This window comes from Dermochelys coriacea, chromosome 1 (genome assembly GCF_009764565.3).
Source record: "Dermochelys coriacea isolate rDerCor1 chromosome 1, rDerCor1.pri.v4, whole genome shotgun sequence".
Lineage (NCBI taxonomy): Eukaryota > Metazoa > Chordata > Testudines > Dermochelyidae > Dermochelys > Dermochelys coriacea.
In genome coordinates, this window is record NC_050068.2 from 348,568,085 (window position 1) to 348,595,084 (window position 27,000).

Here is a 27,000-nt window from a genome sequence, read left to right on the forward strand (position 1 = left end):
AGTGGCTCATTGTAGATCCAAAAACTAGCACCATTTTTTTTTAAGACTCCTGGTCAGTCCATTGTTAGCCCTTGCATTGTCTTCCAGGACATTGTGTGGACATCACTCTTCCATGACACAACAGAGGATACTGATAAGTGATTGAATCCCAACATAAGTTTCCAGCTATCATAAAGTCACTTGGAAAGCTGGACTGAAAAGAATTGTATCTTGGCATGATCAAGCTCACGTGAGTTGTGTGGAATGAACAATGGGCTTGGAACTCACGGTAGCTTGGTTTCTCTTTGCCAGTAGTGCTTAAGAGTCCTAACATTACATGCCCAGTCACTAGAGACAGAAACGGCATAGCAAGGAGCGGAATTATTCCTTTCCCCCTGTGACGTTGCACCCCATAATGCTTTATAGAAATATGCTTATGAATGTAAATATAACCGGAATATGTTTTATGCTAGATATGCCATGTAACATATCTTTGAAAAGGTTATGATCTACTGAATATATTCATCTTATTCATATGCATATATCATTTTTATATCTGAAATTATGAGCGTTGGCTCTATGCTTGAATTTAAAGTGTTTGCTGAAGGAAGCACATAAGGCAGATTTGGAAAATGTAATGTGAAGAGGTTATTCAAGTAATTGGGAGTACTTAACTAGCAATGGACTTTGGGAGACGCCAATCCACATCTGAGCTTTCCTGGAACGTTCAAACTATCATGTAAACAATGGTGTCAGCCTGTAAAAAGCTGAATCATTCATAGACCTGTGACTTGCCCAGGTGGCTACAGACTCCATCTTGTTGCTGTGATTTTCCACAGGAAAACAAAGGGGTTTCCGCCCACAAGAGAGAGAATATAAAAGGCCCTGGAAACCCCTCCATTTTTTCTTCAGCTGGCTCAGAAAATAGCCTCTCCACCCCACAGAGATGCCTGAAAGAAATTGGAACAAAGGAGTAACTACGGAGGGGTGAGTGATTGCTGGACCCAGACTAGGAAGGAGTCTAGTCTGTGAAAGAAGCTTATTGGAACATCTCTGAGGTGAGATTTACCTGCATTTAGTTTCCTACTGTATTAGGCTTAGACTTGCGTGTTTTTGTTTTATTTTGCTTGGTAATTTACTTTGTTCTGTCTCTTATTACTTGGAAGCACTTAAATCCTACTTTTTATATTTAATAAAATCACTTTTTACTTATTAATACCTGGGGAAGCAAATAGCTGTGCATATCTCTCTATCAGTGTTATAGAGGGCGAACAATTTATGAGTTTACCCTGTATAAGCTTTATACAGAGTAAAATGGATTTATGTGGGGTTTGGACCCCGTTGGGAACTGAGTGTCTGGGTGCTAGAGACAGGAGCACTTCTTAAGTCTGTAGCTTGTGGGCGATGTGGTTCAGATCTGGGTCTGTGTTTGCAGCAGGCTAGCATGTCTGGCTCAACAAGACAGGGTACTGAAGTCCCAAGCTGCCAGGGAAAACAGGCTCAGAGGTAGTCTGAGCACATCAAGTGGCAGTCCCAAGGGGGTTTCTCTGACCCAACCCGTCACATCCCCTCCATGGGCTTCATAGAATAAGTCATCCCTGTTGCAGTTAAGGATGCAGCATTTGGCAGGATACAGATGCATTCAGTCTAAGGTATCAAATGAAGGGGAGATTTCCTGAGGAGATGCAGGTAAAGGATGGGAGAGACGATAGCGAGGCTGTTCTAGAGGAACACCAAAGAACCTTCTTATCCGTGGAGACAACAGAAGATCTGGCAGGGCAATTCCTATGCTCTTAGGGGAAACGTGCCACCTGCTTTCTTGCAGTCAGTCTAAAACTAATGGCAGGGACGTCAGTATTATGAACTGTACTTGTGCAGACCACTGCATAAGGAAAAGAAGGTGTTTGCTTTGCTTTGGAGAGATTTTTGGGGTGGATTTGAAGTGAATCCATTAAAGTTATCTAAACCAGGACGCAAAAATAACATATTCTTTGTTCGTTCAATATTTTTATTTAATTGTTTTTGGCCAGTTGAATCACTCACTGGATTCCTCCAGAGAAGTAAACTGAGCTCACAGTCTGTCCTGTTTTAATAGGGATGGTCCAGTGTGTACTCCATGATGGTCATCAGTGCCAGCCATGTCTCCTCGGCAGTAGGGATGATCTGGTTGGCAGGCAGTAAGAACCCATAACGCCCTCTGTCCCGCAGTTCAAAAGTGAAGGAGTATTTAATGCCCTGGTTATAAGTCCAGTCAATGGTTCCACCACTAGCTTGATCTAGATTCAGGAAACCCATCCAAAAGGAAACAAATGATGGCTAGCATTAGTAATGGGTCCAGTTATAAGGTCATTTAAATGTCACTGCTGAAAAATACAACCAGCAAATTGTTGCATGGGTCCTTGCAACAAGGGTGAGTGTTTGGCTCTCAGTTACTTACACCAAATGAGTAAAACAAGAGCTAGGGGCCTACATCACCCTCTGTCTACCAAACTTTGGGGAAGGGGGTTTAAACTTTGCTGCTGGTCCTTAGATAATGAGCTGATCTTAAAAACCCATGCAAGTTTTGTGAACAGCAGGATGTTTTTGATCTGAGCCTTATGGCACAGGCACATCGCTCAAAGAATAAATTACAGAAGCTACAAAGAGTGAGGAAAGCCCAAGTTCCACTCTCCTCACTGATGAAGCATGTGGGTTTCTCCAGCCCACATCCCTGGCTAGAATGTGACATTTAAAGTGGAGAAATCAGACTTCAAACTTACCTAGGGATGTGGTGGATTTGATTTAGTGATGGAAATGATGGAGAGATTGGATGTGTCCTTTTTTTTTTTTTTTTCAAAGATGTGTTCTAGCTCAAGTGAAAGATGTAGGCTGGATGCAGAAGTCACTCAGGGCTTATCTACACTGCTGCTTATCCCCCTGAGTAACACAAGTTACATTGACTTAAAGTGGTGTCTGCACTGCGCAATGTTGTTGGGAAAGCATCTCCTGCTGAAAAGCTTTCGCCTTTTGTTGAGGTGGAGTAATTACGTTAACAAGAGAGCACTCTCCCATCAACATGGTGTGTCTTTACCAAGTAACTGCACCGATGTGGCGTGGTAATAAAGAAGGTCCTAAGTGAAATTTTAGCAGTGATCTGTTGATGCAGAGGTCAGACTAGCTGACTACAATGGATGGTCCCTTCTGGCCTTCATCTATGAATCCTTCAAGGCTTTTTAAGACTCTTGCTGCAGTGGTCAAACAGGGGCGCTCTCACACATGCTGCACCATTGGCCAGACGCCTTATGAAGATCAGGTTGCCTTACTTTGAAGTACCACTTATTGCCCTCTGTTGAAGGCAAGATGCTGTGTCTGTGGGGTGGCTGTACCAAAGTACAGACACTGCTTGAGTGATGACACCCATCATACTGCAAGTACATTAGCGTGTTCACACAGCATTGATTGAACCTCCAAAATCCTAACCCTGCATGCACTGGGCTCAGTATGAAAACTAGGATGGATTCACTAGGGCGGCATTTTTTTAAGTTGTTCTGAGGTCCTGGTCAAGTATCTGACAGGAATGTCCGTGGACTTGAGGGACCAACGGTCTGATACGTGAGTGGCAATGTTCCTAGCAGCTAGACAGTGGGGACTGGCTTCCTGCATGTCTGGCCTACGAAAAGGTTTTCACGGTGGTTGTACTTTCCTGTAGAGTGACTAAGCTGTCTGGTTCCTCCCGCACCCATCATGACTAAAGGGACCAGGTCATCCCCAGTAACTTACAGATGGTTGTGATGATGCTGCCATATCTGTATTTAGTGCCATAGAGGGAAGACAGGGCAGTGACTGCAGCTTTAGCAATATTATCCTGGAGAAAAATGCAAAGGGGAGAAAAATGAGTTAGACAATGGGTGTGAGTGATGTCTGTGCTCAGAGGGAGCTGGGGCAGGATGCCAGACTGGAGTGGGGCGGGGAGGTTGGGAACTTGTTGCATCTTTCCAGGGGGAAGAGATGCAAAGGCTGGAAAAATAAAGCAGAGCATTGTTAGGAATATACAACTGACTGGGGCTGAGTGGATCTGCCCTGCAGAACTTGCTCCTGCTTGCCCATCACCCCAGTATTATGGCATTGCAGGAGCTCCCCTTCTGTCCTCCAGGGACTCTCCCTATGTTTCCCTCCCTCCTTTGGGTACTGGGCACTCTTCCTTCTGCCCAACAGAGACGGCAGATTATGACGCTATTTGAACACTGAGTTCCGGTTTGGCTGACGTTTCAGTGCTTGTATCAGACAGACAATGTCACCTAGTGCCCCACCCAACTAAATCATACGTGCGCAACTTCAGTGGGACCTACGACCTTTGGCTCCAAAGCAGAACAGAGGCACCTGCTGCTTGGGTTAAAGGAAGATCTCGGTTTGCTTGCAACAGTAGCCAGGCTCGTACCCTCCCTGGGCTTCAGCCATTAGAGGGCACTATTGATGGCACATGCTGACCCAGTGCATTACACGCGTCTTCTGCCTTATGGGAAAATGGGATTTGTTGCCCCTCCTCCATCCTTCCCTAGGCTCTTCCTTCAACTCATGCCTTTGAATGCCCCCCTCTCACTGGCCTAGATGGGTCGTTGCGGGTGCCAGCCAAGTGCCCTAAATTCTGCTGAGTCGTTTGCAACTGGCTCCTCTGAGCCCCAAAACCAATTTACGCTGGTTGCAACGCAGCCACAGTGGGAGAGCAAAGAGGCCTTTGGACCAAAAATGTGCGAGAGCAGAAAAGGGGATGTGGTTACAGAGGAGAAACCCATGCAGGGAGAAAATCCACAGCTGGGTTGGAGGGGTTCAGGCCGGCCCTATGGCTGAATGACCACACAGTCTTCATATCGTTCTGGCCCCACTTTGAAAGATGATACCCCCAGCAGCCACCTCACCCTGAGGGTGTGAGGAAGACCCTACCAGTTCCTGGTAATCAGCGGCCCGGGTTCTGGTGTAGCCATAGGGATACAAGAGGAGCTGGCTGTAGCTATGGATAGAGATGAAGGTTTTGATGTTCCTATGGCTCTTCACAAAGTCCACGATGGCTTTCACCTCACGCTCCGAGTTGGCATAAGGGCCACGGTAAGTCTCAGAACAGGGGTTGCTGCTAGCCCCAGACCCTGCAGAGGGAGGAGGGTATCTTTGCTTCAGAAACATGGTGGCTCAAAGGGTCAGTAATGGGGGTTAGGGAGTTTTCCAGCTCTAGCCAGCACGAACCAAAAGCTCTTTGTGGCTACTGACTATTTGGTGACCTAGGTGGAATCATAGAATCATAGAATCATAGAATATCAGGGTTGGAAGGGACCCCAGAAGGTCATCTAGTCCAACCCCCTGCTCAAAGCAGGACCAAGTCCCAGTTAAATCATCCCAGCCAGGGCTTTGTCAAGCCTGACCTTAAAAACCTCTAAGGAAGGAGATTCTACCACCTCCCTAGGTAACGCATTCCAGTGTTTCACCACCCTCTTAGTGAAAAAGTTTTTCCTAATATCCAATCTAAACCTCCCCCATTGCAACTTGAGACCATTACTCCTCGTTCTGTCATCTGCTACCATTGAGAACAGTCTAGAGCCATCCTCTTTGAAACCCCCTTTCAGGTAGTTGAAAGCAGCTATCAAATCCCCCCTCATTCTTCTCTTCTGCAGACTAAACAATCCCAGCTCCCTCAGCCTCTCCTCATAAGTCATGTGCTCTAGACCCCTAATCATTTTTGTTGCCCTTCGCTGTACTCTTTCCAATTTATCCACATCCTTCTTGTAGTGTGGGGCCCAAAACTGGACACAGTACTCCAGATGAGGCCTCACCAGTGTCGAATAGAGGGGAACGATCACGTCCCTCGATCTGCTCGCTATGCCCCTACTTATACATCCCAAAATGCCATTGGCCTTCTTGGCAACAAGGGCACGCTGCTGACTCATATCCAGCTTCTCGTCCACTGTCACCCCTAGGTCCTTTTCCGCAGAACTGCTGCCGAGCCATTCGGTCCCTAGTCTGTAGCGGTGCATTGGATTCTTCCATCCTAAGTGCAGGACCCTGCATTTATCCTTATTGAACCTCATTAGATTTCTTTTGGCCCAATCCTCCAATTTGTCTAGGTCCTTCTGTATCCTATCCCTCCCCTCCAGCGTATCTACCACTCCTCCCAGTTTAGTATCATCCGCAAATTTGCTGAGAGTGCAATCCACACCATCCTCCAGATCATTTATGAAGATATTGAACAAAACGGGCCCCAGGACCGACCCCTGGGGCACTCCACTTGACACCGGCTGCCAACTAGACATGGAGCCATTGAATGAAGTTGGGGGTCTCCTCCCAGTCTCTAGCAGCCAGGTTTTCACATCACTATTGTCACTAATTCCTCTCCTCCCCCATTGGCAAACCAGAGGCCAAGGACTGAATGGGCCATGGAGTCTGAACTAGAGTTGCCAGGTGTCTTGTTTTCGACCGGAATGCCTGGTCGAAAAGGGACCCTGGCAGCTCCCATTGACACCGCTGACCAGGCTGCTAAAAGTCTGATTGGTGGCACAGCAGGGCTAAGGCAGGCTCCCTGCCTGCCTTGGCTTTGCATGGCTCTCGGAAGCGTCCGGCGCGTCCGACTCTGGGCACAGGGGCAGCCACGGGGGACGCCGCGTGCTGCCCCCACCCTGAGCGCTGGCTCTGCACTCCCATTGTCTGGGAACTGCGGCCAATGGGAGCTGCGGGGGCGGTGCCTGTGGGCATGGGCAGCATGCAGAGCCCCCAGGCCCCTCCGCCTTGGAGCTGGACATGCCGGCTGCTTTTGGGAGCCACCTGAATTAAGTGCCACCCAGAGTCTGCATCCCTTCCTGCACCCCAACCCCGTACCCCAGCTCTGAGCCCCCCCTTCACCCAAACTCCTTCCCAGAGCCTGCATCCCCTCCTGCACCCCAACCTCCTACCCCAGGCCTGAGCCTCCTCCTGCACCCTAAACTCTCTCCTGGAGTCTTTACCCTGCACCTCCTCCCACACCCCAACCCCCTGTCCCAGCCCTGAGCCCTCTCCTGCACTCCAAACCCTTCATCCCCAGCCCCACCCCATAGTCCCCACTCCCAGCCAGAGCCCCCACCCCCTCCTACGCCCCAAACACCTGCCCCATCCCTGAGCCCCCTCCTGCACTCTGAACCCCACGGCCCCAGCCCGGAGCCCCCTCCTGTACCCCAAACCCCTCATATCCTGCCCCTGCCCCAGCCCGGTGAAAGGGTGTGAGGGTGGGGGAGAGTGAGTGACGGGGGCGGGATGGAATGAGAAGGGGTGGGACCTTTGGAGAAGGGGCAGAGAAAGGGTGTTCGGTTTTGTGCGATTAGAAAGTTGGCAACCCTAGTCTGAACTCCCCTCTCCCACTTCGAGGTGGGCTAAAGCACGCCAAGCGAGACTATCCCAGGCAGAGGGGGACATGGATTAGGCCACATGCTCCGTTCCCTTCAGGTTCTTCCCGGCTCTTCCCTGGGAACAAGATTCTGTGGCAATGCCCCCAACGACCCCCACTTTTCTGTTGATCACCCTCCCCCTGCGCTTGCCCCTTAAGGCCCAGTCTCCCCCTTCCTCTCCTTGCCGTGGAGGAGAGTGGATACACGCGGGTGGGCTGGTGCTGGAGTCACTCCAAAGCAATAGAAGATGTTGCTTTGCTGTAGGGGCCAGCCCAGGATAAAACCCAGCTCTTCCCATTAACCAGCTGTGAATAGTAATGCCAGGCCCTTCGCTCGCTCCTTCCCTGGGCCCAGGGGAGTCCATGTAAATTCACCCAAGGAGAGGTTAAAAGAAAACCATACCTCCAAAACCCGCATCCCAGTTCCTGTTGGGATCCACACCGATGCAGACCGACCCAGAGTTGATGGACCGGGTCTTACGCCACATGCGGTTCTGGGACAGAGGGGAGAATCATTTATCAGGGTGCCAGCCAGGGCCGCATCGCTAACAGCCTGGTGTGTGGCCTTTCCACAGGGCGGACTGAGACTAGCGTCTCCTAGGGCTGATGGGTCATGCGGTGCTGGTGGGGAGAAAGTCTGTTCTCTAGGGGCCCAAGTCTCCTCTTGCTTATACTGGAGTGAATCCACTGAAGTCAATGCAGTTACACCAATATAAAGGTGTGAGGAGAGCAGTGAGGCCTAGGAGATAGGGTGTTAGACAGGGACTCGGGAATCTTGGATTCTATTCTAGATTCTGCTATTGATTTGCTGGTTCACCTTGGGCAAATAATTCTCCCTCTCTCTCCACTCCCACCCTTTGCCTGTCTTGGCCAACTCTTCGGTACAGGCTCCATCTCTCACTATGTGTCTGTACACACCTACCACATTGGTATCCTGATCTTGGTTGGTATCTTACTGTAATACAGATATCAAATAATAATGCTATGGAGACTCAGGTGCCTACAATCTGGATAGATCAGGCCTCCTTTAACTTCTCTTGGGTGTACTTGCCTTGTTACAGCTAAATCCAGAGGCTTAGGGCAAATATAGGTCAATTTCCTGACCCAGCAAGGTCCGATGGAGTCTCTAACCCACATAGCAAGTTCTTCCCTATTAAGACTGAAGCAAGCACTAAGGCCTCTAGTGATTCTCCATGGCCTTTCCACAGTTGTGTGGGCATTGCCCAATGTGCCGGGTGGGTAGAAATGGCTCCCATTACATAGCACTGAAGCAGTAGAGTATCAGGACCCAATACACGGCTCACCAAGCTGCAGGGGCACCTCTTTCCACTCCCCATCCAGACCCCCCACCGCCCCTCCCCCACCCCGCCCCCCCGCTCAAGAGTTTGCTGCCTGGAAGTCCTGAGCCAGAGATCTGGTTGCTATCATAAAGGCCGGCTAAGGAGGCCAAGGAGAAATACCGTGGTGTGGGTGAAAGCAAAGCCATCGGGGTTGGTAACGATTTCCAGGAAGATGTCCAGGTTGTCCAGTATGGAGGTGAGAGAAGGGTCTTTGCCATAACTATCAACAATCTGAACAGGGAAGCACAAGTGAGGAAAAGCCTGAGAGCCAGACACATTAGTCATTCTAGCACCGTGCTTCATTACACGCCTAGGGCCAGAGCCACAGCCTGCATCTGTTAGCTGTCACTTTATGCCAGCTGAGAACCTGGCCCATTATCCCTCGCCAGCTGCAAGGCTTGAAACCCTGCAATTTTTGGAGATCTGTTTCAAGGAAGCAGGGAGCTTATTCCATCCTTTTCTGGCCTCCGTGCACAATTCCTGCCTCCATCTGGGCCCACCCTACTCACAGAAGTAGCACCACTGGCTTCACCAGCTCCTAGCTGTCGTGACAATGTCAGGTGAGCTTGATGCTGCCTCTAAGTCAAGCACATCCCAGCTAGTGGGGTCCCATGTCTCTCTTCACCCCTCATCCTGGAATGTGCCATTCTCCGCTGAAACTGCAGGCAGTACCTTCTTTGCAAACCAGACTCCGCTGGCCTGAGTGACCCATTCCCGAGAGTGGATGCCGGTGTCGATCCAAATAGCTGGGCGCTTGGTTCCTCCAGTGCTGAACTGCATGGAAAAGCAGAGATGCAGGGGGGTTGATTTCTGCAGTGCAGCTCACCCATCCTTTAGTACCATGGATCGGAATGCTGCTCAGGTGACCCCTCAGGGAGTCTATGCCATGCCAGATGTCTCTGAGCTTCAGAGATTTCCCTCACCCTTTTTAAATGCCATCATGCTTAGGAACAGGGAGCTCATATAGTCCCAGAGGAGCCATCATCAACAATGACCAGACCTTATGGCACTTGATAGATACATTGTATTGTATATTTCTTCACTCATCCCTGAAATGCAGCTACCTCTGGGGTGGAACAAGGCAACAGCACTAGAGTGTAGTTTATGAAAGAAGCAAACAATTTGGGGGAATTTAAGTCAGCAGAATGTACTAATTACCCAGGTTGGAATTTAGCCACAGCACCAGGGTTACTGACTGTTCTGCGGCAAAATGTGTTGCGGGAATCTTTAATGACCATATGGGGTCAGGACCACAGCTTTACATCTCATCCAAAAGATGGCATCTCCAGCAGCACAGCGCACTCTGTCATGCCAGGACATTGGCTTAACACTGATTCAGGCGGAAGAACTGAGTCACCCACCTGACAGAAAAATTTCTATCCAAAGTTTTTCAATAGAAAATGGGCTTTCTGACAAAAAGGAAATTTTAACAAAAAGCATCCAGTTTTGGCCTAAAATTTTAGTTTTTTTTGACCAAAACTCAAATATTTCCAAAATAAAATGTCACTTTTGTCTAAATTTTTTGCAGGAAAAATCTCGTATCTAGGGAATCACCTACTGAGTCACAAATACCATTCCCTGAGTTCTCCTGGAAGGCCACTAGCCAAAGCTTGACTTGGCCCCATGGAAGATAATAGAAGAGTCCATCATGGGGCAAGCTCTGTCCACCAGAATTCAGAAAGGGTGTTGAAAGCAATTAAAATATTCCCCAGGAAAGACTAGCTGGCAGGGAACAGAGCAAGAGAGAGGTAAATATACTCTGCTGAATCTGTGTGGTGGTATTTAGGAAGTAAATGCCTCTTTGCTAATTAGCAATGGCAGAGCTTTATTAATAGGAAGCTTGATTATCCTAGAGCTTGCACCAGGTTTTCACCAGGGTAACTCTACTGACATTACTGCTGATTTACACTGGTGCGACAGAAAGTAGGGTTTGCGCTTGTGCATTTACACAGAGTATGTGGGCTGATTCTTTTCTCCCCTGATATAAATCAAGAGTTACTCCACTGAGAGTAGTGGAGGTACATCAACGAGAAGTCGGTGTGAGAGCCGAATCAGGCCCCATGGCTATCCCTGTGACTTTACCTTCAGGACGTAGAGAGGGCGGCCCTCGTAACTGTTCCCGATCTGAATTTTGCTGACCAGGTTTGGATTTGCAGCGACCAATAAGTCCATGAAGTTGTAGATCTGGCGTATAAAGAGGATGCTGGAATTAGGTCTAAACAGCAGATTGGCATACACTTGTGTGGTCCCCACACTTCCTTTGCTTCAGATAACCCATGGGACTATTTTCTAGTTTGGTGCCAGTGCTTTCTGATCCATGACATGGTGGAGGGCTTGGGAAGGGGCTAACCAATCCTTATCTTCCCTTTACCAAACTTTAAACATTTGCCATCTGTAAACAGGGGCCCATGAGAAGACCTTTCTAACTAAACTGCTTGCTGAAATCTTTGAATGGGGACTTCCATTTGCTCCTCCTTGTGTTGTCCACTGCTGTTGTGTATCCGACTGCCCTACTCGCCAGAAAGTCTCAGATGATATGGGCCAGAGCATAGCTTTTCTTTTTGTTTTTGCATAGAAAATGCAATGAATTGTGGGTGAAAAATTAGAGGTCGGTGTGACACTGCACCCCATATTCTTCATAGTGATATTATTATGATATGATTTGATTATGGCATAATTATGATGCATTTTATGCAAGATGGGTCATGTGATATGTCATTGAAAAAGATATGATTTGCTGATTATGATTATCCTTTGTGTATGCATGTATCATTTTTGTATCTGAAGTTATGAATATTGACTATGTATCTGTATTTCAGATATAGTTACACCTGGGTAATGCCCACTAGATAAGATGCTTTCAGTCTAGATAGCTGGTTGGGAAGGGCCTATTCAGGGCAATGAACTATTTGGGAAAATAGTAGACCTCAGGAGAAGCGTATCCATCTGTGTGAGCCTTCCTGAGAATGCTACAGACAGCCTATAAGTAATGGCTACTATGACTCTACAGGGACATGTAACCAGGCCACATGATGCTGGACTCCATCTGGGATGTCAGTAGTTTTCCACAGACTGTCTGGGAACCAGTTTTGGAACAAAGGGTTCCTGCAATATGCAAAAGCTATATAAGGCAGGGAGTGACATCATCTGTTGTTCTTCACTCCCCACCCAAGAAGACTCATGGAAACACCTGAGGAACAAAGACTGAACTGGGGGAAGTGCTGGACCCAGGCTAAAGGTATTTCTAGCCTATGCATGAAAGACCTGGGAATTCCAAGCTGTAAAGCAAGAGCAGCTTGCCCCTTAAGGATCTGCAGCCTGCTTGTATCATCTTTTAGGGTGAGAATCTGCTAATTCATATCCAGTCTATCTAGTATATTAAGTGTAGTTTGCATTTTTGTTTATTTGCTAGGTAATCTGCTTTGATCTGTTTGCTATCCCTTATAATCACTTTAAATCTATCTTTTGTAATTAATAAACTTGTTTTTGTTTTGATTTAAACCTGTGAGCTTTGACTGGAGTACTTGGGGAAAATCTCTGCTTGGTTACCACAAGTGTGCATGGCCCTCTTCACATTGAGGGAGAGGCGGACCGGGTATTAAACCCATATACTGGCCAAATTTGACCAGGGCAGGACAGTACTTCTCTGAGGTCCCAGGCTGAGAAGCTGGTGATTAGAGAACCTGCGTGTAACTGCAGCTGGGCATGTTCCTACCTGTGTGACTGCTGATGAAAGTGCAAGTTTGGATGGCTTTGCAGCTTGTCACAGCAGTACAGTGTGAGAGGGAGCCCAGGCTGGTGGGTCAGGGGGCTCACTGGTACCCCAGTTCCAGGTGGCACCCTGGGGGAACCCATCACAGCCAGTTTGGAGCCCTTAAAATCAGCCTCCAAAGTGTCCCAGCACCACAACACAGCAGAGAGAGCAATTCCAAAATGCATCTTTGCACAATGCAAATTGTGTGCCCACCCATGGTCTTTGCTTTGCGTGGCAGCCCTAAGTGGAGAGGGTGCATGTGGCCTATTCAATGGTGAAAGCCTGTCTCATATTCTCCTAACTTGGCCTTCCACAAATGCTCCTCTCAGACTCTGGTGGGTCGTCTCATCAATAGGTGAGAACCAGCTGTTACCTCATCCAGAGTGTGGTAAGAGGCATAGTTAAAAGTCTCCACAGATTGGGGCATGAAATGCTGACGGATCATCTGAGTCTGTTCTTCATCCACCAGCGTCTGGAAGAGTCAGGGAGAAGAATCTGTTAGGAAGGACTAGACATGCGAAGGCATCACCAAGAGCAGGCAGGCTTTGGAGAAGACAGAGCACTGATTACACCGAGGAGAACGTGCCTTTCATTTCCTTGCACCTGCTTCCCCCTGTAAATGGCTGAGCTTTAACTATGAGTTACAATTATTGGGCCAAACCCTTTCTCAGTTTCTATTCAGTCCAATTCTTTGCTCTCAGGATCAGATCATCCAATGAGGGTTTATCCTGCGAGCAGAGTTTCAACGGAATGAGCTCTCCGGTTTGCCTGGGAAATTTCAATTAGGCTCAGTTGAATTTAGCTCTTGACCAAATTCACTTGTTGTTTTCTTGATTCACCACCAGGCCCTTAAAAACGATGGGCCAAAACCTTCTCTCACTTACATGCCCATGCAACGCTATTGCCTTCTGTGGAATTGAAAGCATGGATCCAACAGAGGGCAGAACTTGGCTTTGTATTCTCAAACACAAAGGAGCCGTGCTGGTGTAACTTAGGAGGAGACTTTGGCCCATCAATTATCCAGATAACTTACAGGGTCACAGTGAGTTTCATGCAATATCTCTGGTTTCCTGACCCAGCCCTCTCTGCAGAGCATCTAGTCCTCTGCACATCCAGCACTCACCTGTAGATCATCTATCAGGATGGAATAGCGAATGCCATTGGACTCTAGGAAGATTTTGACGGCTTGAAGGCTGGCAAAGGGAACTCGTACGTCTATAGGAATGTCTTGGCCTCCAGGTCCCCGCCAGAAATCCAGCTGTCAAAGAACATAAGAATGGCCATACTGGGTCAGACCAAAGGTCCATCTAGCCCAGTATCCTGTCTTCCGACAATGGCCAATGTCAGGTTCAGAACAGGTAATTATCAAGTGATCCATCCCCTGTCACTCATTCCCAGCTTCTGGCAAACAGAGGCTAGGGACACCATCCCTGCCCATCCTGACTAATAGCCATTGACAGTCCTATCCTCCATGAACTTATCCAGTTCTTTTTTGAACAAAGACAAAACGAATAATCCTCAACAGTGTTAGAAATATTTGGACCTGTTGGCCAACCAGGGGCTTCAGGAATTGCCCCTTGTTGAATTACACTGGGGAAACATCTCCTGATTCCATGCAGCTAAATACCCCTGCAGTGCACTGAAAACGCCCCTGGCTGGCTGATGGGTCCAAATATTTCTAATAGTTGTGTAAGGGTTTTAGCTTTGGAAAGGTAGGGGAAGGAATTGGTTCACTCTTGAGGTGAGATGGAGTTATCATAAGAGCTGAGCAAGCTTAATAGGTGCCTCCAGAGATGAAGAGAAGTATTAAGAGGTGAATGGCAAATATAATCCCTAAGTGAGGGACATGTGCATAAGTAAAATTCAGCCATTTTAGTTGCAAACTTTTGTCTCAGTTTTGATTAGGGTTGGGATCTTGTGGCACTCTGTACCTCAAACCAGCACCCTGGAACCCCCATCTCCACCCCTGCCATATCATTGTGACATATTTTATACGAAACATGTCATGGAAGATATCGTATGAAAAGTCATGATCTGCTGAAACCCACTGTTCTGTATATGTCTAGCATTAGTGTGTATCCGGTTATGAGATTTTGCTGTATGGTTGCTACTGAAATATGTTGTCAGTTGGCTGATGACATACAAAGGAGGTGAATCACTTCCAGGAGGGTGCTCAGGGACCACTAATCAGCAGGGGAGTTGTAATCAAGGGATTTACAATGCAATGACCGTTGCACAAGCACCACACAAGGGAGATCGCTGTGACTCGGGGAAGTTTTGGGAATGGCTCTGGGAGCATTCCCACAATCTCCAGGAGCTGGGGGTGGGGCTCCACATGCTGTTCTGCAGAGTGATAACAGCACCTGGAGGCGTTTGTTGCTTGGCACTAGCAAAGCATCCTGAGAGTCAGCCCAGGCTGGAGAGTTAAGGGGGCAGAGCAGTACCCCAGTTCCAAGTTGTACCCTGGGGGTCCCGTCACAGATCTCTAACCGTTTTGGGGGGCGTGTTTGAAATCTGAACCTAGTGATGGATTCCAATTTCTAACATGCCCCTCCCTTTATAATGGGCCACACCTGAGCCCCGGCTCCAAAAACTTCCGCTCTATGGTTGCACATGAGACATTTTTCTGGCTCTGATCCCATCTCTAGATTAAACCCATGTGGGGGTTGTGCAACCTGAGGTTCAACCAGAAATTCAAAGCAGAGCTCAGCTGGAATGGACTAGTTTCCCTTTGCTTTGCGCTGAAACCATCAACTGCCTCCAAGTTCACCCAAAGGCTTTTAAGTCTCAGCAACCCTTCCCATGAACCCAAGGGTCTGACGCTCCTCTCCCACCGTGCAAACCACTGCAGTTAATGGACTTACATCGGTCTAAGTGAGCGCTAACTCAGGCCTGGGGCATTCTAGGCTGCCTAGCCATTAACAGCTACTTGTATTGTGTCTTTAAGATCTAGGGCCCAGCTTGCCATGAGACCAGGTTTGGGTTTCTTAGCAAAAGTGTGGCACAGATTTTATGTGCTGATTGCCCCAGCACGCCCACCCCCGATCTGGTTCTCTTCTTCATCTCATCTCCCCTGAGAGTCATCCGCAGGCCCCTGAATGCATCACGGTGGGATGTCAAACCTAGCATTAAGAGCCACGCTGGACCATGAAGCGAGCTGAAGGGAGCTCGGCGCCACTGACAGTCCCTTCCTAACAGCTTAGCTTAGGCCAAGCCTCAAGGAGACCCTGTGTGGTGGCACGAGGCAGCGCGGGCTGGGTGAGTCAGACTGGGGGCTAGAGAAAGCCATCATGTCCAGCAGCCTTAGGAAAGCATCCCCTTGCGACTGGTGGTAACAGACTCCTGCTGCCTCTTTACCGTGAGGGACAGGGGGCAGAGGATGTTTTCCTACCTAGAACAGGTTCATGGAGTGTTTTTTAACTTTATCCTTTCTGTTCCGGGCTGGGAATCCTGGGGTTTCCCTCACTGCTGCAGCCCCCTCATAATGGAGAGGTGGAAGGGAGCATGGGGAGGCAAAGTGGGAGCTGGGGGAATATGGGATCAGCCCCCAGTGGTGCATGAAAAGCAAACTAAGCTCCTCTCTCTGCTTGGCACAAAGCACAGGAGAGCCAGAGAGGCATAGCAGCATCTGTTGGGTTATGCCTGATACAGAGAGCTCCCCAAGGCTGAACTGTAATGTTCCAAACTCTGGGCAGCTCCCAAGCAGGGAAAGCTGCTGAGGGCCATGGGGAGGCAGCTTTTAAGGCTTTTGGGAGGCACTTGTTCCATTTGGAAGTTAAAGGAACAAATAGTGATGGTCAGAGAGAGAAATACAGACACCTAAAGCACCCAAGTGCCTAAGCACCCAGCGAGCAGAAGGGACCTAGAATCTCATGGACTTGCTGTTCGCAGACAGATGGGGAGACGGGACAGGAGAGACAAGTGGAAGGAAAGAAACCTGACAACCATACAGGGTAAATCCCTACAAAGAGATGGAGGAGGTCTGTTCCCATGGCGCAATTAACACTTTCAGTATTGTTGGTGCACTCGCTGAAGAGTTAATGAAGCCGTATGGTACCAAAGCACCATCACACGAGGCACAAATTGTTCCCCTTTCTTGGCAGTCTCAGCAGAGATCAAGAGCTGGATGGCCCTGGAGCTAGAACTCCTCTAGAGATGGTCCCACCTGGCCAGGGTTGAGCCATATTATTATGGGCCCATGTGGTAGCTGTTCTAGGGATCATTAGCAGTCTCCTGGCCCCAGTGCTGTTAACCTGGTGTCCTTATCAACAGAGGTCTCAGACACGGCTGATCTGGGCCTTCCCATTACCTGCAGCTCCTGCAGCTCCTCCAGCTCCTTCACCATCTCCACATCTGCTTCACTGGCGACGAAGATACGGAGCACCTGGTTCCTGGGCAGATGGAGAGGAGTCATTGGGGATCATGGAGGGGAGTCTGAAGGAAGTGAGACTGGACCAAGTGATGGAACACCAAGGGATTCATATACCCATTCGGTTGGGATGTTAGAATATGGTCCAATACAACGGACATCATTAGGTAACCATACTATTCAGCTCTCGTGTGTGACTTCCCATCCTCAGATCACAAAGCACTTTACAAAGGCAGGTAAGTGCCATTACTCCCATTTTACAGACGGGGACGCTGGACAGGAGAGGCCTTGCCCAGGGTCAGAAAGGAATTCAGAGGCCAAGCCAGGACTAGCACTCAGGTATCTTGAATCTCAGCCCTATGCCTTATCGTATGGACCATGCAATAGCATTAGTCATTCATTGAGTGCCATGGCTAGGCTATAGAAGGAAATAGAGTCACGCCCCAAGCAGGAACAAGCTCTAGCAGTAAGATCCTACTGCCGATAACTCCACAGGCAATGGAGTCATAGAGTTAAAGGCGAGGCGGGACCAGATCATCTAGATTGGGCTCTTAATATACCACCACCAGCAAACTAAACTACACTGGGACTTTACACGGGAGTAGTCTCACAGGTAAACCCATTGATGTCTGGTTGGGCTGCAAAGGGAGAGGCTCCCCTTCACTGCACCAGCAAGAGTTAAACACTTGCGTAACAAACCCACATTCCTACGGATACCAAGAACACCCAGAGTTATAATTAACGATAACACAAGCTATGAACGGTTGGGACACCTCAAGCTTCATGGCTTAAGCCAATCCTTAATTATTAAGGTATGTCTACACAGCCCAAGCTTCCTGGCCTGGGTCACCAGACTAGGGCTCGCATGATCACTCTAAAAACACAACAGCTGCGCGAACAATGCTTTTTAGTTGCAACTTTGGTTGGAGCTTGGGCTCGAAAGCCCTCCCCTTTCCTAGGTGTCAGAGCCCAGGCTCCAGCCCAAGCTGCAACATCTCCACAGCTATTTGTAGAGCAGACATGCGAGCCCCACAAGTCTGTCACCTCAGCTGCCATGGGCAGTGTAGACACAGCTTTAGAGACCAGGATGAAACCTGGGGTGCAAGGGGCAGATTATCCCATGTCTACAATTGAGGAGGTGCCTACACCTTCCTCTGAAGCATCTGCCACTGTCAGGGATGGGATTTTGGATTGGATGGACCTTGGGTCAGATCCAGACTGGTCCGTTCTCTGTTCCTGTAGCTATCGCTCACATCCCGGAATTACAACGCACACCTGACAACAGGACATTCAGCCAGCCATGTGAAACCCAGTGAATGGGGACCGCATCCCAGTGGGGAGTCCAGAGACCCCGTCTGAACATTATAGGGGCCTGACCCAGCAGCGGTGTGCCCTCTAATTTTCCCCCACATGTGTGCGGAATGATTTTTGTTATGTGCCCCAATATAGAGTGATAGATATTAAGGTCAGAAGGGACCATTATGATCATCTAGTTCGACCTCCTGAACAATGCAGGCCACAGAATCTGACCTAGCCTCTCCTGTAATAAACCCATAATTTATGTCTGAGCTATTGAAGTCCTCAGATCATGGTTTAAAGTCTTCAAGGTGCAGAGAATCCTCCAGCAAGTGACCCATGCCCCATGCTGCAGAGGAAGGCGAAAAACCTCCAGGGCCTCTGCCAATTTGCCCTGGAGGAAAATTCCTTCCCGACCCCAAATATGGCGATCAGCTGAATCCTGAGCACATGGGCAAGACTCACCAGCCAGCCACCCAGGAAAGAACTCTCTGTAGTAACTCAGATCCCACCCCATTTAACATCCCATCATAGGCCATTGGGCATAGAATCATAGAATCATAGAATATCAGGGTTGGAAGGGACCCCAGAAGGTCATCTAGTCCAACCCCCTGCTCAAAGCAGGACCAAGTCCCAGTTAAATCATCCTAGCCAGGGCTTTGTCAAGCCTGACCTTAAAAACCTCTAAGGAAGGAGATTCTACCACCTCCCTAGGTAACGCATTCCAGTGTTTCACCACCCTCTTAGTGAAAAAGTTTTTCCTAATATCCAATCTAAACCTCCCCCATTGCAACTTGCATATTTACTGCTAGTAGTAAAAGATCAATTAATTGCCAAAATTAGGCTATCCCATCATACCATCCCCTCCATAAACTTATCAAGCTTAGTCTTGAGGCCAGATATGTCTTTTGCCCCCACTGCTTCCCTTAGAAGGTTGTTCCAGAACTTCACTCCTCTGGTGGTTAGAAACCTTCATCTAATTTCAAGTCTAAACTTCCTGATGGCCAGTTTATACCCATTTGTTCTTGTGTCTACATTGGTACTGAGCTTAAATAATTCCTCTCCCTCCCTGATATTTATCGCTCTGATATATTTATAGAGAGCAATCATATCTCCCCTCAGCCTTTTCTTGGTTAGGCTAAACAAGCCAAGCTCTTTGAGTCTCCTTTCATATGACAGGTTTTTCATTCCTCAGATCATCCTAGTAGCCCTTCTCTGTACCTGTTCCAGTTTGAATTCATCCTTCTTAAACATGGGAGACCAAAACTGCACACAGTATTCCAGATGAGGTCTCATCAGTGTCTTGTATAATGGTACTAACACCTCCTTATCTCTATTGGAAATACCTCGCCTGATGAATCCCAAGACCGCATTAGCTTTTTTCATGGCCATATCACACTGGCAGCTCATAGTCATCCTGTGATCAACCAATACTCCAAGGTCCCCCTTCTCCTCTGTTACTTCCAACTGATGTGTCCCCAGCTTATAACAAAATTATAATTATTATATAATTATTATAGTTATTAATCCCTAAATGCATGACCTTGCACTTTTCACTATTAAATTTTATCTTATTACTATTACTCCAGTTTACAAGGTCATCCAGATCTTCCTGTTTGATAGCCCGGTTCTTCTCTGTACTGGCAATACCTCCCAGCTTTGTGTCATCCGCAAACTTTATTAGCACACTCCTGCTTTTTGTGCCAAGGTCAGTAATAAGCCAAGTTTACATTCAGAAAAGAGGGAGCCCAAACCCAGGAAAGGGCTAGCAGCGGTATAGAGACGTTCCCACTCTACCTGTGGTACTGATGTGGCCCCATCACCATAGTGTTTGAGCTGCCTCACAATGTCTAACCTGTTTCTCCTCTCAGCCCCTTTGAGGTAGAGCAGGGTTGTTATCCCCATTGTACAGATGGGGCCCTGAGGCACAGAGAGACTAACAGCCAGATTTTCAAAGGTATTTAGATACCTAGTGGGATTTTGAAAAGCCCCTAGAGGTTAGGTTCCTAAGGCATTGGACCAGGGCCAGCCTTAGGGAAAATGGCACTCTGGGCAAACTTGTATTTGTAACCTGGCCCCCTTGGACTTTCCATCCCCCATCACCTCTGGGCCCTGCTGCGGCCCCCCAGTGCTTAATTTGTATTGAAAGAGGTGCCAGAGCTCAGTCCCGCACAAATGAAGCCCTGGCAGGGTGCTCTGATAGCGGGGAACTGTTGGCCAGGCGCTGTCACACGGAGGCTGTATCTTGCCAGAGCCCACGGCCCTCTGGCCACTTCTGGCTCACCGGGGCGCCACTTCAGATTTGGATGGGGGGCAACTTTAACCGTGATTCCAGGGGCTACTTAGGCACCTGAAAACTCTAGGCTTAGAGTGGGGAATTGTTTAGTTTTTTTGCAGATAATTAAGGAATTAGCTGACACGAGCACTCTATCTAATTCCCATATAAAGAAAGAAATTATATATATAAACACCAATTAAAGCCATATTTTAAGTTTATATGTAAATTTAGAAGAATCAGCCAGATATTCCCAATCCCGAGCCTTGTGGCATCCATTCTGGAGCTTTAAAACAGATCTCAGAAACATATGTTTGATACTTTGTACACTCTCTTTAGGAGAGAGAAATAAAAATAAATGTAATCTGCTTAAAATCTGCTTACTTTCTCTACCAGACACACTCTGTGTTACTGCCATTATCTATAATATTTTAGTCTATTGTTTTCCACTCCACTAAAAGTGTATTGACTTAATTTTAATATACACGATTAAGGTTTTTTTCTCTTTTATAAGAATGGGAATTAAATTTTCTAAATTATTTTGGCATTTATGTCACATGACTGTGATCAGTAATGTCAGCAGACAGGGCTCCTGGGAGCAGCTTGGCCAGGGGCAGCTCCAAGGTGGGGGACAGGAGCAGCGGTGGCTGAAAAGAAAAGCAGTGAAGGGAGGAGGGGCAACCCCTTAAAACAGTGCCCTGGGCAGTCACCCAGCCTGCTCACCCCTAAGGCTGGCCCTGCACTGGCCTGAGGTCATACAGGAAGTCCATGGCAGGAGTAGAACCCAGGTCTTGCAGGACTAGCTCCCTATCCACTGGATCAGCCTATCTCTCTGCTACATGCTGTAAACGAAGAGGACTCTGATAGGTGGGAGCAACACCAAGAAGGCCAGTTCTCTGAGACTGCAGCAATCAGTTCTAGGTGATTGGGAAGGATGTCAGGAAGGATGAAGAAAGAAAGAGAATGAGAGTCAGCAGAAAGGAGATCACTTAACCCCCAAGGAGTAGCAGGTTTTGCCCCAGGCTGGGTTGTAGAGCAATGGTTGCTGTGCAATTTTAACTGAAAACCACTTTGTTTTGTCATTTTTTGTTCTGAGTCCAAGAAAAGGAAGGAATGAGAAAGTGTCACATGAGTATCAGATGTGTTTATGTCTCAAATTCTTAGGGTTTCAGCTGTATCCAGGCCAATTCCAGAACAAAGGACAGAAATTGCATCCACAGAGTCCATAAAGTCGACAATTATTGTCATTTATTTATTTCATTTAATTATTGACAATTATTATTCACTGGGCACCAACTGTTCAGAATATACCCTAAAACGTAGTCCCTGAGCCAATGCATATAAGATGTGTAGCCCTGGGTAAGATGGCTCAGATATCTAAGTTTGAAGTGTATAGTTATTGAGAATATGTTAATATCTATGGGTGAAGGTGCTGAAGGCCATTTGCTTAATTAGGGACTAGAAGATTTGACCCTCCAACTTTTCTTCAAGAGGAAGAGCTGCCCAGAGCTCCTGTGCCTGTTTATTTTCCTTTCTTGCCTGCAGTGGGCCTGATATACCTCAGAAGTCTCTATTTTTTTCTCCACTTTGAAATGTGGAATTTTCTTGGTGTTTTGGTTTTAAATAGTCTCCTGTGAGAACTGCAACCCATCACTGCAGTGTTGCGTTTAAGACGGTTCAGGGAAGTAATTAGCCTTTGCACAGAAATGAAAGCAGTGCTGCCAATTCTCGTGATTTTTGTCATGAGTCTCATGATAATTATTGTTTTCCTTAAAGCTCCAGCTCCTGGAGTCAAGTGGATATGTGGTGATTTCAGCCTTCATTCTTAAAGAAAAATGAAGTTTCTACCCCTCGTGGCTGTGGAGAAAAGCTCCCAAATATGACCCCAGTGCCCCTACAGGCTCAAAGAGCAGAAGTCAAATAAAAATCTTTTATTTTTACATAATGTCATGATTTTTAAAGCCAATCTGATGAATTTTGGTGAGCCTGATTCATGATTTTTGAATATTTGGAGTTGGCAATCCTGTGAAAGTGACCTGAAAATGTCAGCTTCACTCCTGTTTAAGGTCAGTTTCTGGTCTATTATTTGTAGTGAGGTAACACCCCTTAGAACCCCAAGCAGCTGCAGTATAAACTCACGGGGCCTTGCCCTAGTACGATGTTTCCAACAGTTAAATGATCTATTCCAAGCTTGGTGAACTGCGAAAAGGTGATAGAAAGTCATCTAGAATTTTCTACAATTGTTTCAATGGTTGTATTCAAGAGTTAGTAGCAAAGTAAGAATATTCATTAACATTTTAAATCTAACCAGTGTCTCTTAAGTCAGTGGTTTTCAAACTTTTTTTCTGGGGACCCAGTTGAAGAAAATTATTCATGCCCATGATTCAACAGAGCTGGGGATGAGGGGTTTGGAGTGTGGGAGGGGCTCAGGGATGGGGCAGAGTGTTGGGGTGCAGGGGTGAGGGCTGCGGGGTGGGGCCGGGAATGAGGGTTCAGGCTGTGGGAGGGGGTTCTGGGCTGGGGAGGTTGGGGTGTGGGAGGGGGTCAGGGATATAGGCTGGGGGTGCAGGAGGGGCTCCAGGTTGGGGTAGGGGGCTTGGGGAAGGGACTTGGGGTGCAGGAGGGGGTCAGGGCTCTAGGCTGGGGCTGGGAATGAGGGGTTTGGAGTGCAGGAGGGGCTCTGGGTTGGGGGGGCTCAGGGCTGGGGCAAGTGGTTGGGGTGAGGGAGAGGGTCAGGGCTCTGGGCTGGGGGTGCAGGCTCTGGGATGGGGCCGGGGATGAGGGGTTTGGGGTGCAGGAAGGGGTTCCAGGTTTGGGGGGGCTCAGGGCTAGGGCAGGGGGTTGGAGTGTGAGAGGGGGTGCAGGCTCTGGGATGGGGCTGGGGATGATGGGTTTGGGGTGCAGGAAGCAGTTCCGGGTTTGGGGTGGCTCAGGGCTGGGGCAGGGGATTGGGGGCACAGGCACGGACTTACCTCCAGTGGCTCCCGGTCAGCGGCGCAGCCGAGGTGCACCACAGACTGTGCTGTGCCCCGGAAGCAGCCAGCAGCAGGTCTGGCTCCTAGGCAGACACCACTCCCCTCCATCCCCCCAGTTCCCGTTGTCCGGGAGTTCAGAGCCGGTGCTTGGGGTGGGGGCAGCACCCGGAGCCCCGTGGCCCCCCTGCCTAGAAGCCGGACCCGCTGCTGGCCGCTTCCAGGGCACAGCGCAGTGTCAAAACAGGTAGGCATTAGCCTGCATTAGCCGGGCAGCACCGTCGCTGGGACGTTTAATGTTCCAGTCGGTGGGGCTGACCAGAGCAAGGCTACCCAGCGCCTTACATGCTGCGACCCAGTAGTGGGTCGTGCCCCACGGATTGAAAAGCACTGCCTTGACACAAGCTGTCAGAACATGTTAGTAATAGAGCTGAGTGGGTCTAATATTTATTTAATTTTCTTTCTTTGAATAGGAATTAGATACAGTGTTCCAGTCAGCTAATTTCTAGCTGCAAAAAAACTAGAGTTTTCAGGTGCCCATAGCCCCTGGAATCATGGTTGAAGTTGCCCTTCTCCTCCAAAATCTGAAATGATACCTCTGCCCTTCAGACAGGCTCCCTCTCTCCTGCACTCTCGGCTACACGGCATCATCAGGCTGGCCCCTGGAGGAGCTGAGCATCCACAGCTCCTATTCCCTTCAGACCCCTGGGATGCAGGGGGTGGAGACTTTGACCCTACGGCACCAACCCCAGCTCCCTCATCCCTGTTGGCCTCCCTCCTCTAGGGCTCCATGTGGAGGGGGTTTCCATCAGGGGTTGAGGGAAGGGCAGGTGACACACCATGCTCTACGGCACCAGGCCCTCCTTAGCCAGCAGGAGTTAGTGCTGCTTGAAAGAGAGTTAGCCCCAGTACCAGTAGGGTAACTTTCTTCTGCAGGGAAGCAAAGAAATCTGCAGGGAACGTGGATTCTGTGCATGCGCAGTGGCGCAGAATTCCCCCAGAGTAGGCCCAGCCAATGCCAGCCTGGTTCTCACTGCATTCCCATTGCCAGGGAGGAGGAAGATTAGGGTTGGAAGAGACCTCAGGAGGTCATCTAGTCCACCCCCCTGTTCAAAGCAGGACCAACCCCAACTAAATCATCCCAGCCAGGGCTTTGTCAAGCCGGGCCTTAAAAACCTCTAAGGATGGAAATTCCACCACCTCCCTGGGTAACCCATTCCAGTGCTTCACCACCCTCCTAGTGAAATAGTGTTTCCTAATATCCAACCTAGACCTCCCCCACTGCAACTTGAGATCACTGCTCCTTGTTCTGTCATCTGCCACCGCTGAGAACAGCCGAGCTCCATCCTCTTTGGAAACCCCGTTCAGGGAGCTGAAGGCTGCTCTCAAATCCCCCCTCACTCTTCTCAGACTAAACAAGCCCATGTCTATGTCTATAGACACCGAGTCAGTGTCTATGGGCACTTATCATAGTGACATGTAGCCTAGTGGATAAAGTGGTGAACTGAGACTCAGGAGACTTGGGTTCTAGTTCTGGCTCTGGGCTGCTGTTTAACCTTGCCCAATTAGTAACATGGGGATAATGCTGCTGACTTCCTCTGTAAAGCCCTGTGATGATGAAAGGTGCTGCGTAAGAGCTCGGTAGGGCTGTTATTTTATGTTTCTATACTGGTAACATCTTCCATTCCAAACGTTTCTTGGGACAGAATGCTCGTCTCCTTTCCTTAGTTTGTCGCCAGCCATTCCCTGAGATGGGGCTCTACTGAAAGTACCCGTTGCCCTCAGTATAATCTCGTTCATTCATTAGTATCTGTATTAAAGGGTCTGTCCCAGGCATTTACAAGACACCCGTCACCCCAATATCTGGGCACACGGTGGTGCTTGGACTGAAGCTAGCAGACACCCTCCTGCAGTATCCCTCCGCAGCACTACTCAATACAGCTGCAGCTCATAAAATTACAGCGAAGTGGGGCAGGAAGGGTCCTCATGAAGACATCTAGTCCAGCCCCCTGAGCTGAGGCAGGACCAGATACCCCTAGTGGCTGGAGCACTGTGAGTTGCTTCTTCATAACAGCTACTGATGTGGTTAAACTGGATTTCCCCTTTAAGCAAAAACTTGACTTTTCTCCTCACCTACTGTCCCTTCTTCTCCAGCTGCCTCCTGAGCTCCCTCTAGGGAGCTCACATGCACATTGCAGATGCTCATCCCTGCTCTGTCCCATTAGCATTGGCTCTGTCTTTCACTTTCCGCAGCTTGGATTACATGCAGCACATTATCTGCTAAAAGAAGCAAATCTTCCAGCTGCAGCTCCCTGAATGGGTGGGGTGGAGTTTGAAACCTCCAAGACCTGACACTACCCCTTTAACTAACTTCTCTGTCACATCAACTTGCAAGGCCACATGTTAACTTCAAACCCATCCAAGGAGGAAGATCCCTGCAGGTTAAACATCGTTCTACCTACCCGACAAAGGTCTCCTTGCTGAAGGCAGCAGCCAGGAAAGCAGCAAACACCAACAGCCCCTTCATTTTCAGCAGAGAAGGATGCACGCTGGGAGATGGAGGCATTTTAAATACTGCTCCTGCCCCGGGCTGGTCCCAGCTGTAACCTTGTGCCGCAGCTCAGCTTTCAGGATGTGTCAACAGAGTCCTGCCTCCCCAGCTGGGCTCTTTCCCATGGCTCAGTGCCCTGCCCTGTCAGGAAAGCGCTGATACCTTCTGTTCCCGCCTGATTGATGTCTAGGGAATGTGCCACCTGGAAAAGTGGCAATATTTGTCAACGCTGTGGTGGATCTCAGTGTGATAGGATGGAATGACAGATCCACCCCCCCCACCCACCCCCCCGTGTCCCTTGCTTTGCAACCCCAGCACTTGCTTGCAGCATGCAGACAGGAGGAAACAGGGCTGCCCCCCCATTCCTGCACCATGCCGGCTCGGAGGCACAGAGTGTTCAGACAATTGGGCGGGCAGAGGGGGCTGTGTGTGGAAGGGGTTAGTCGGAGTAGCGGATGGAGGTTCCCTGTTAAACTGGAGGAGGGGAAGAACCTGTGATCTGCCTCGACCATGAAGGGGTAAAGGGGGAGTTAACACGATCCCCCTGGGGAAGAGGTGGTCTTACCATGTAATGTTCTGGCTTTGTGTATGTCGTGTTGTTTTACTCTTTGCTTGCGGGCTTCACAGTGCAGCTCAGAGACTTACTACTGCTACCAGCTAAAGGAGCTCTCCATTAGTCCCAGTAGCTGACTTACTAGGCACTCAACAAAGCCCAGCTGTGTGTCATTGGCCCCATACTGTTAGGGTTTTAGGAGATCCGCTTTTTGCTCTTCGCTTGTACAGTGATGAGGGTGAAGTCCTGGGTGGCCAGAGATCTGTCACACGCATATGGGCCAGGCCTGGCCCTGCTCAGCTTAGTGACATGGATCTAGAGTCCTGAAGCTGCATTTTATTTGCAGCATGTTCCAGGATCGTGCAAGCACAGCTTCATATGGGATCCAGCCACTGTCACCGAGGCTGGCCCCACCTGTTTTGTCCCCCAAACATTTTTGGCATCACCCAAAATCCCACCCCAGTTTGGTGCTCCCCATCCCCCACATCCCGGAAAGTGATTTGGCATCCCCAGAAACTGAAAGCGCAACT

The 27,000-nt window shown here is 48.8% G+C and overlaps 1 protein-coding gene across 1 annotated transcript; it reads right to left on the minus strand.

The window, feature by feature from the left end:
- Positions 1–2,067: 2,067 nt before the first annotated feature.
- Positions 2,068–25,893, minus strand: LOC119860810 (carboxypeptidase A1-like). Its single transcript, XM_038415031.1, has 11 exons — positions 25,829–25,893; positions 16,764–16,845; positions 13,578–13,712; positions 12,828–12,926; positions 10,783–10,884; positions 9,373–9,474; positions 8,821–8,931; positions 7,764–7,854; positions 4,900–5,099; positions 3,739–3,823; positions 2,068–2,255 (listed from the first exon to the last, which is right to left on the minus strand). The coding sequence occupies exons 1-11, from the start codon at positions 25,891–25,893 to the stop codon at positions 2,068–2,070; spliced, it is 1,260 nt and encodes a 419-aa protein (XP_038270959.1).
- Between the last annotated feature and the right edge of the window lie 1,107 nt (positions 25,894–27,000).

Bases quoted from the DNA above. Each gene is read 5' to 3' on its own strand.
- LOC119860810 (XM_038415031.1), bottom strand. From the start codon at position 25,893: ATGAAGGGGCTGTTGGTGTTTGCTGCTTTCCTGGCTGCTGCCTTCAGC. The intron at 13,713-16,763 runs GTAATGGGAAGG...GTTCTTTGACAG, and splicing joins AGGAGCTGCAGGAGCTGCAG to CTGGATTTCTGGCGGGGACC. The intron at 2,256-3,738 runs GTAAGTTACTGG...TCCTGAATCTAG, and splicing joins CAGCATCATCACAACCATCT to ATCAAGCTAGTGGTGGAACC.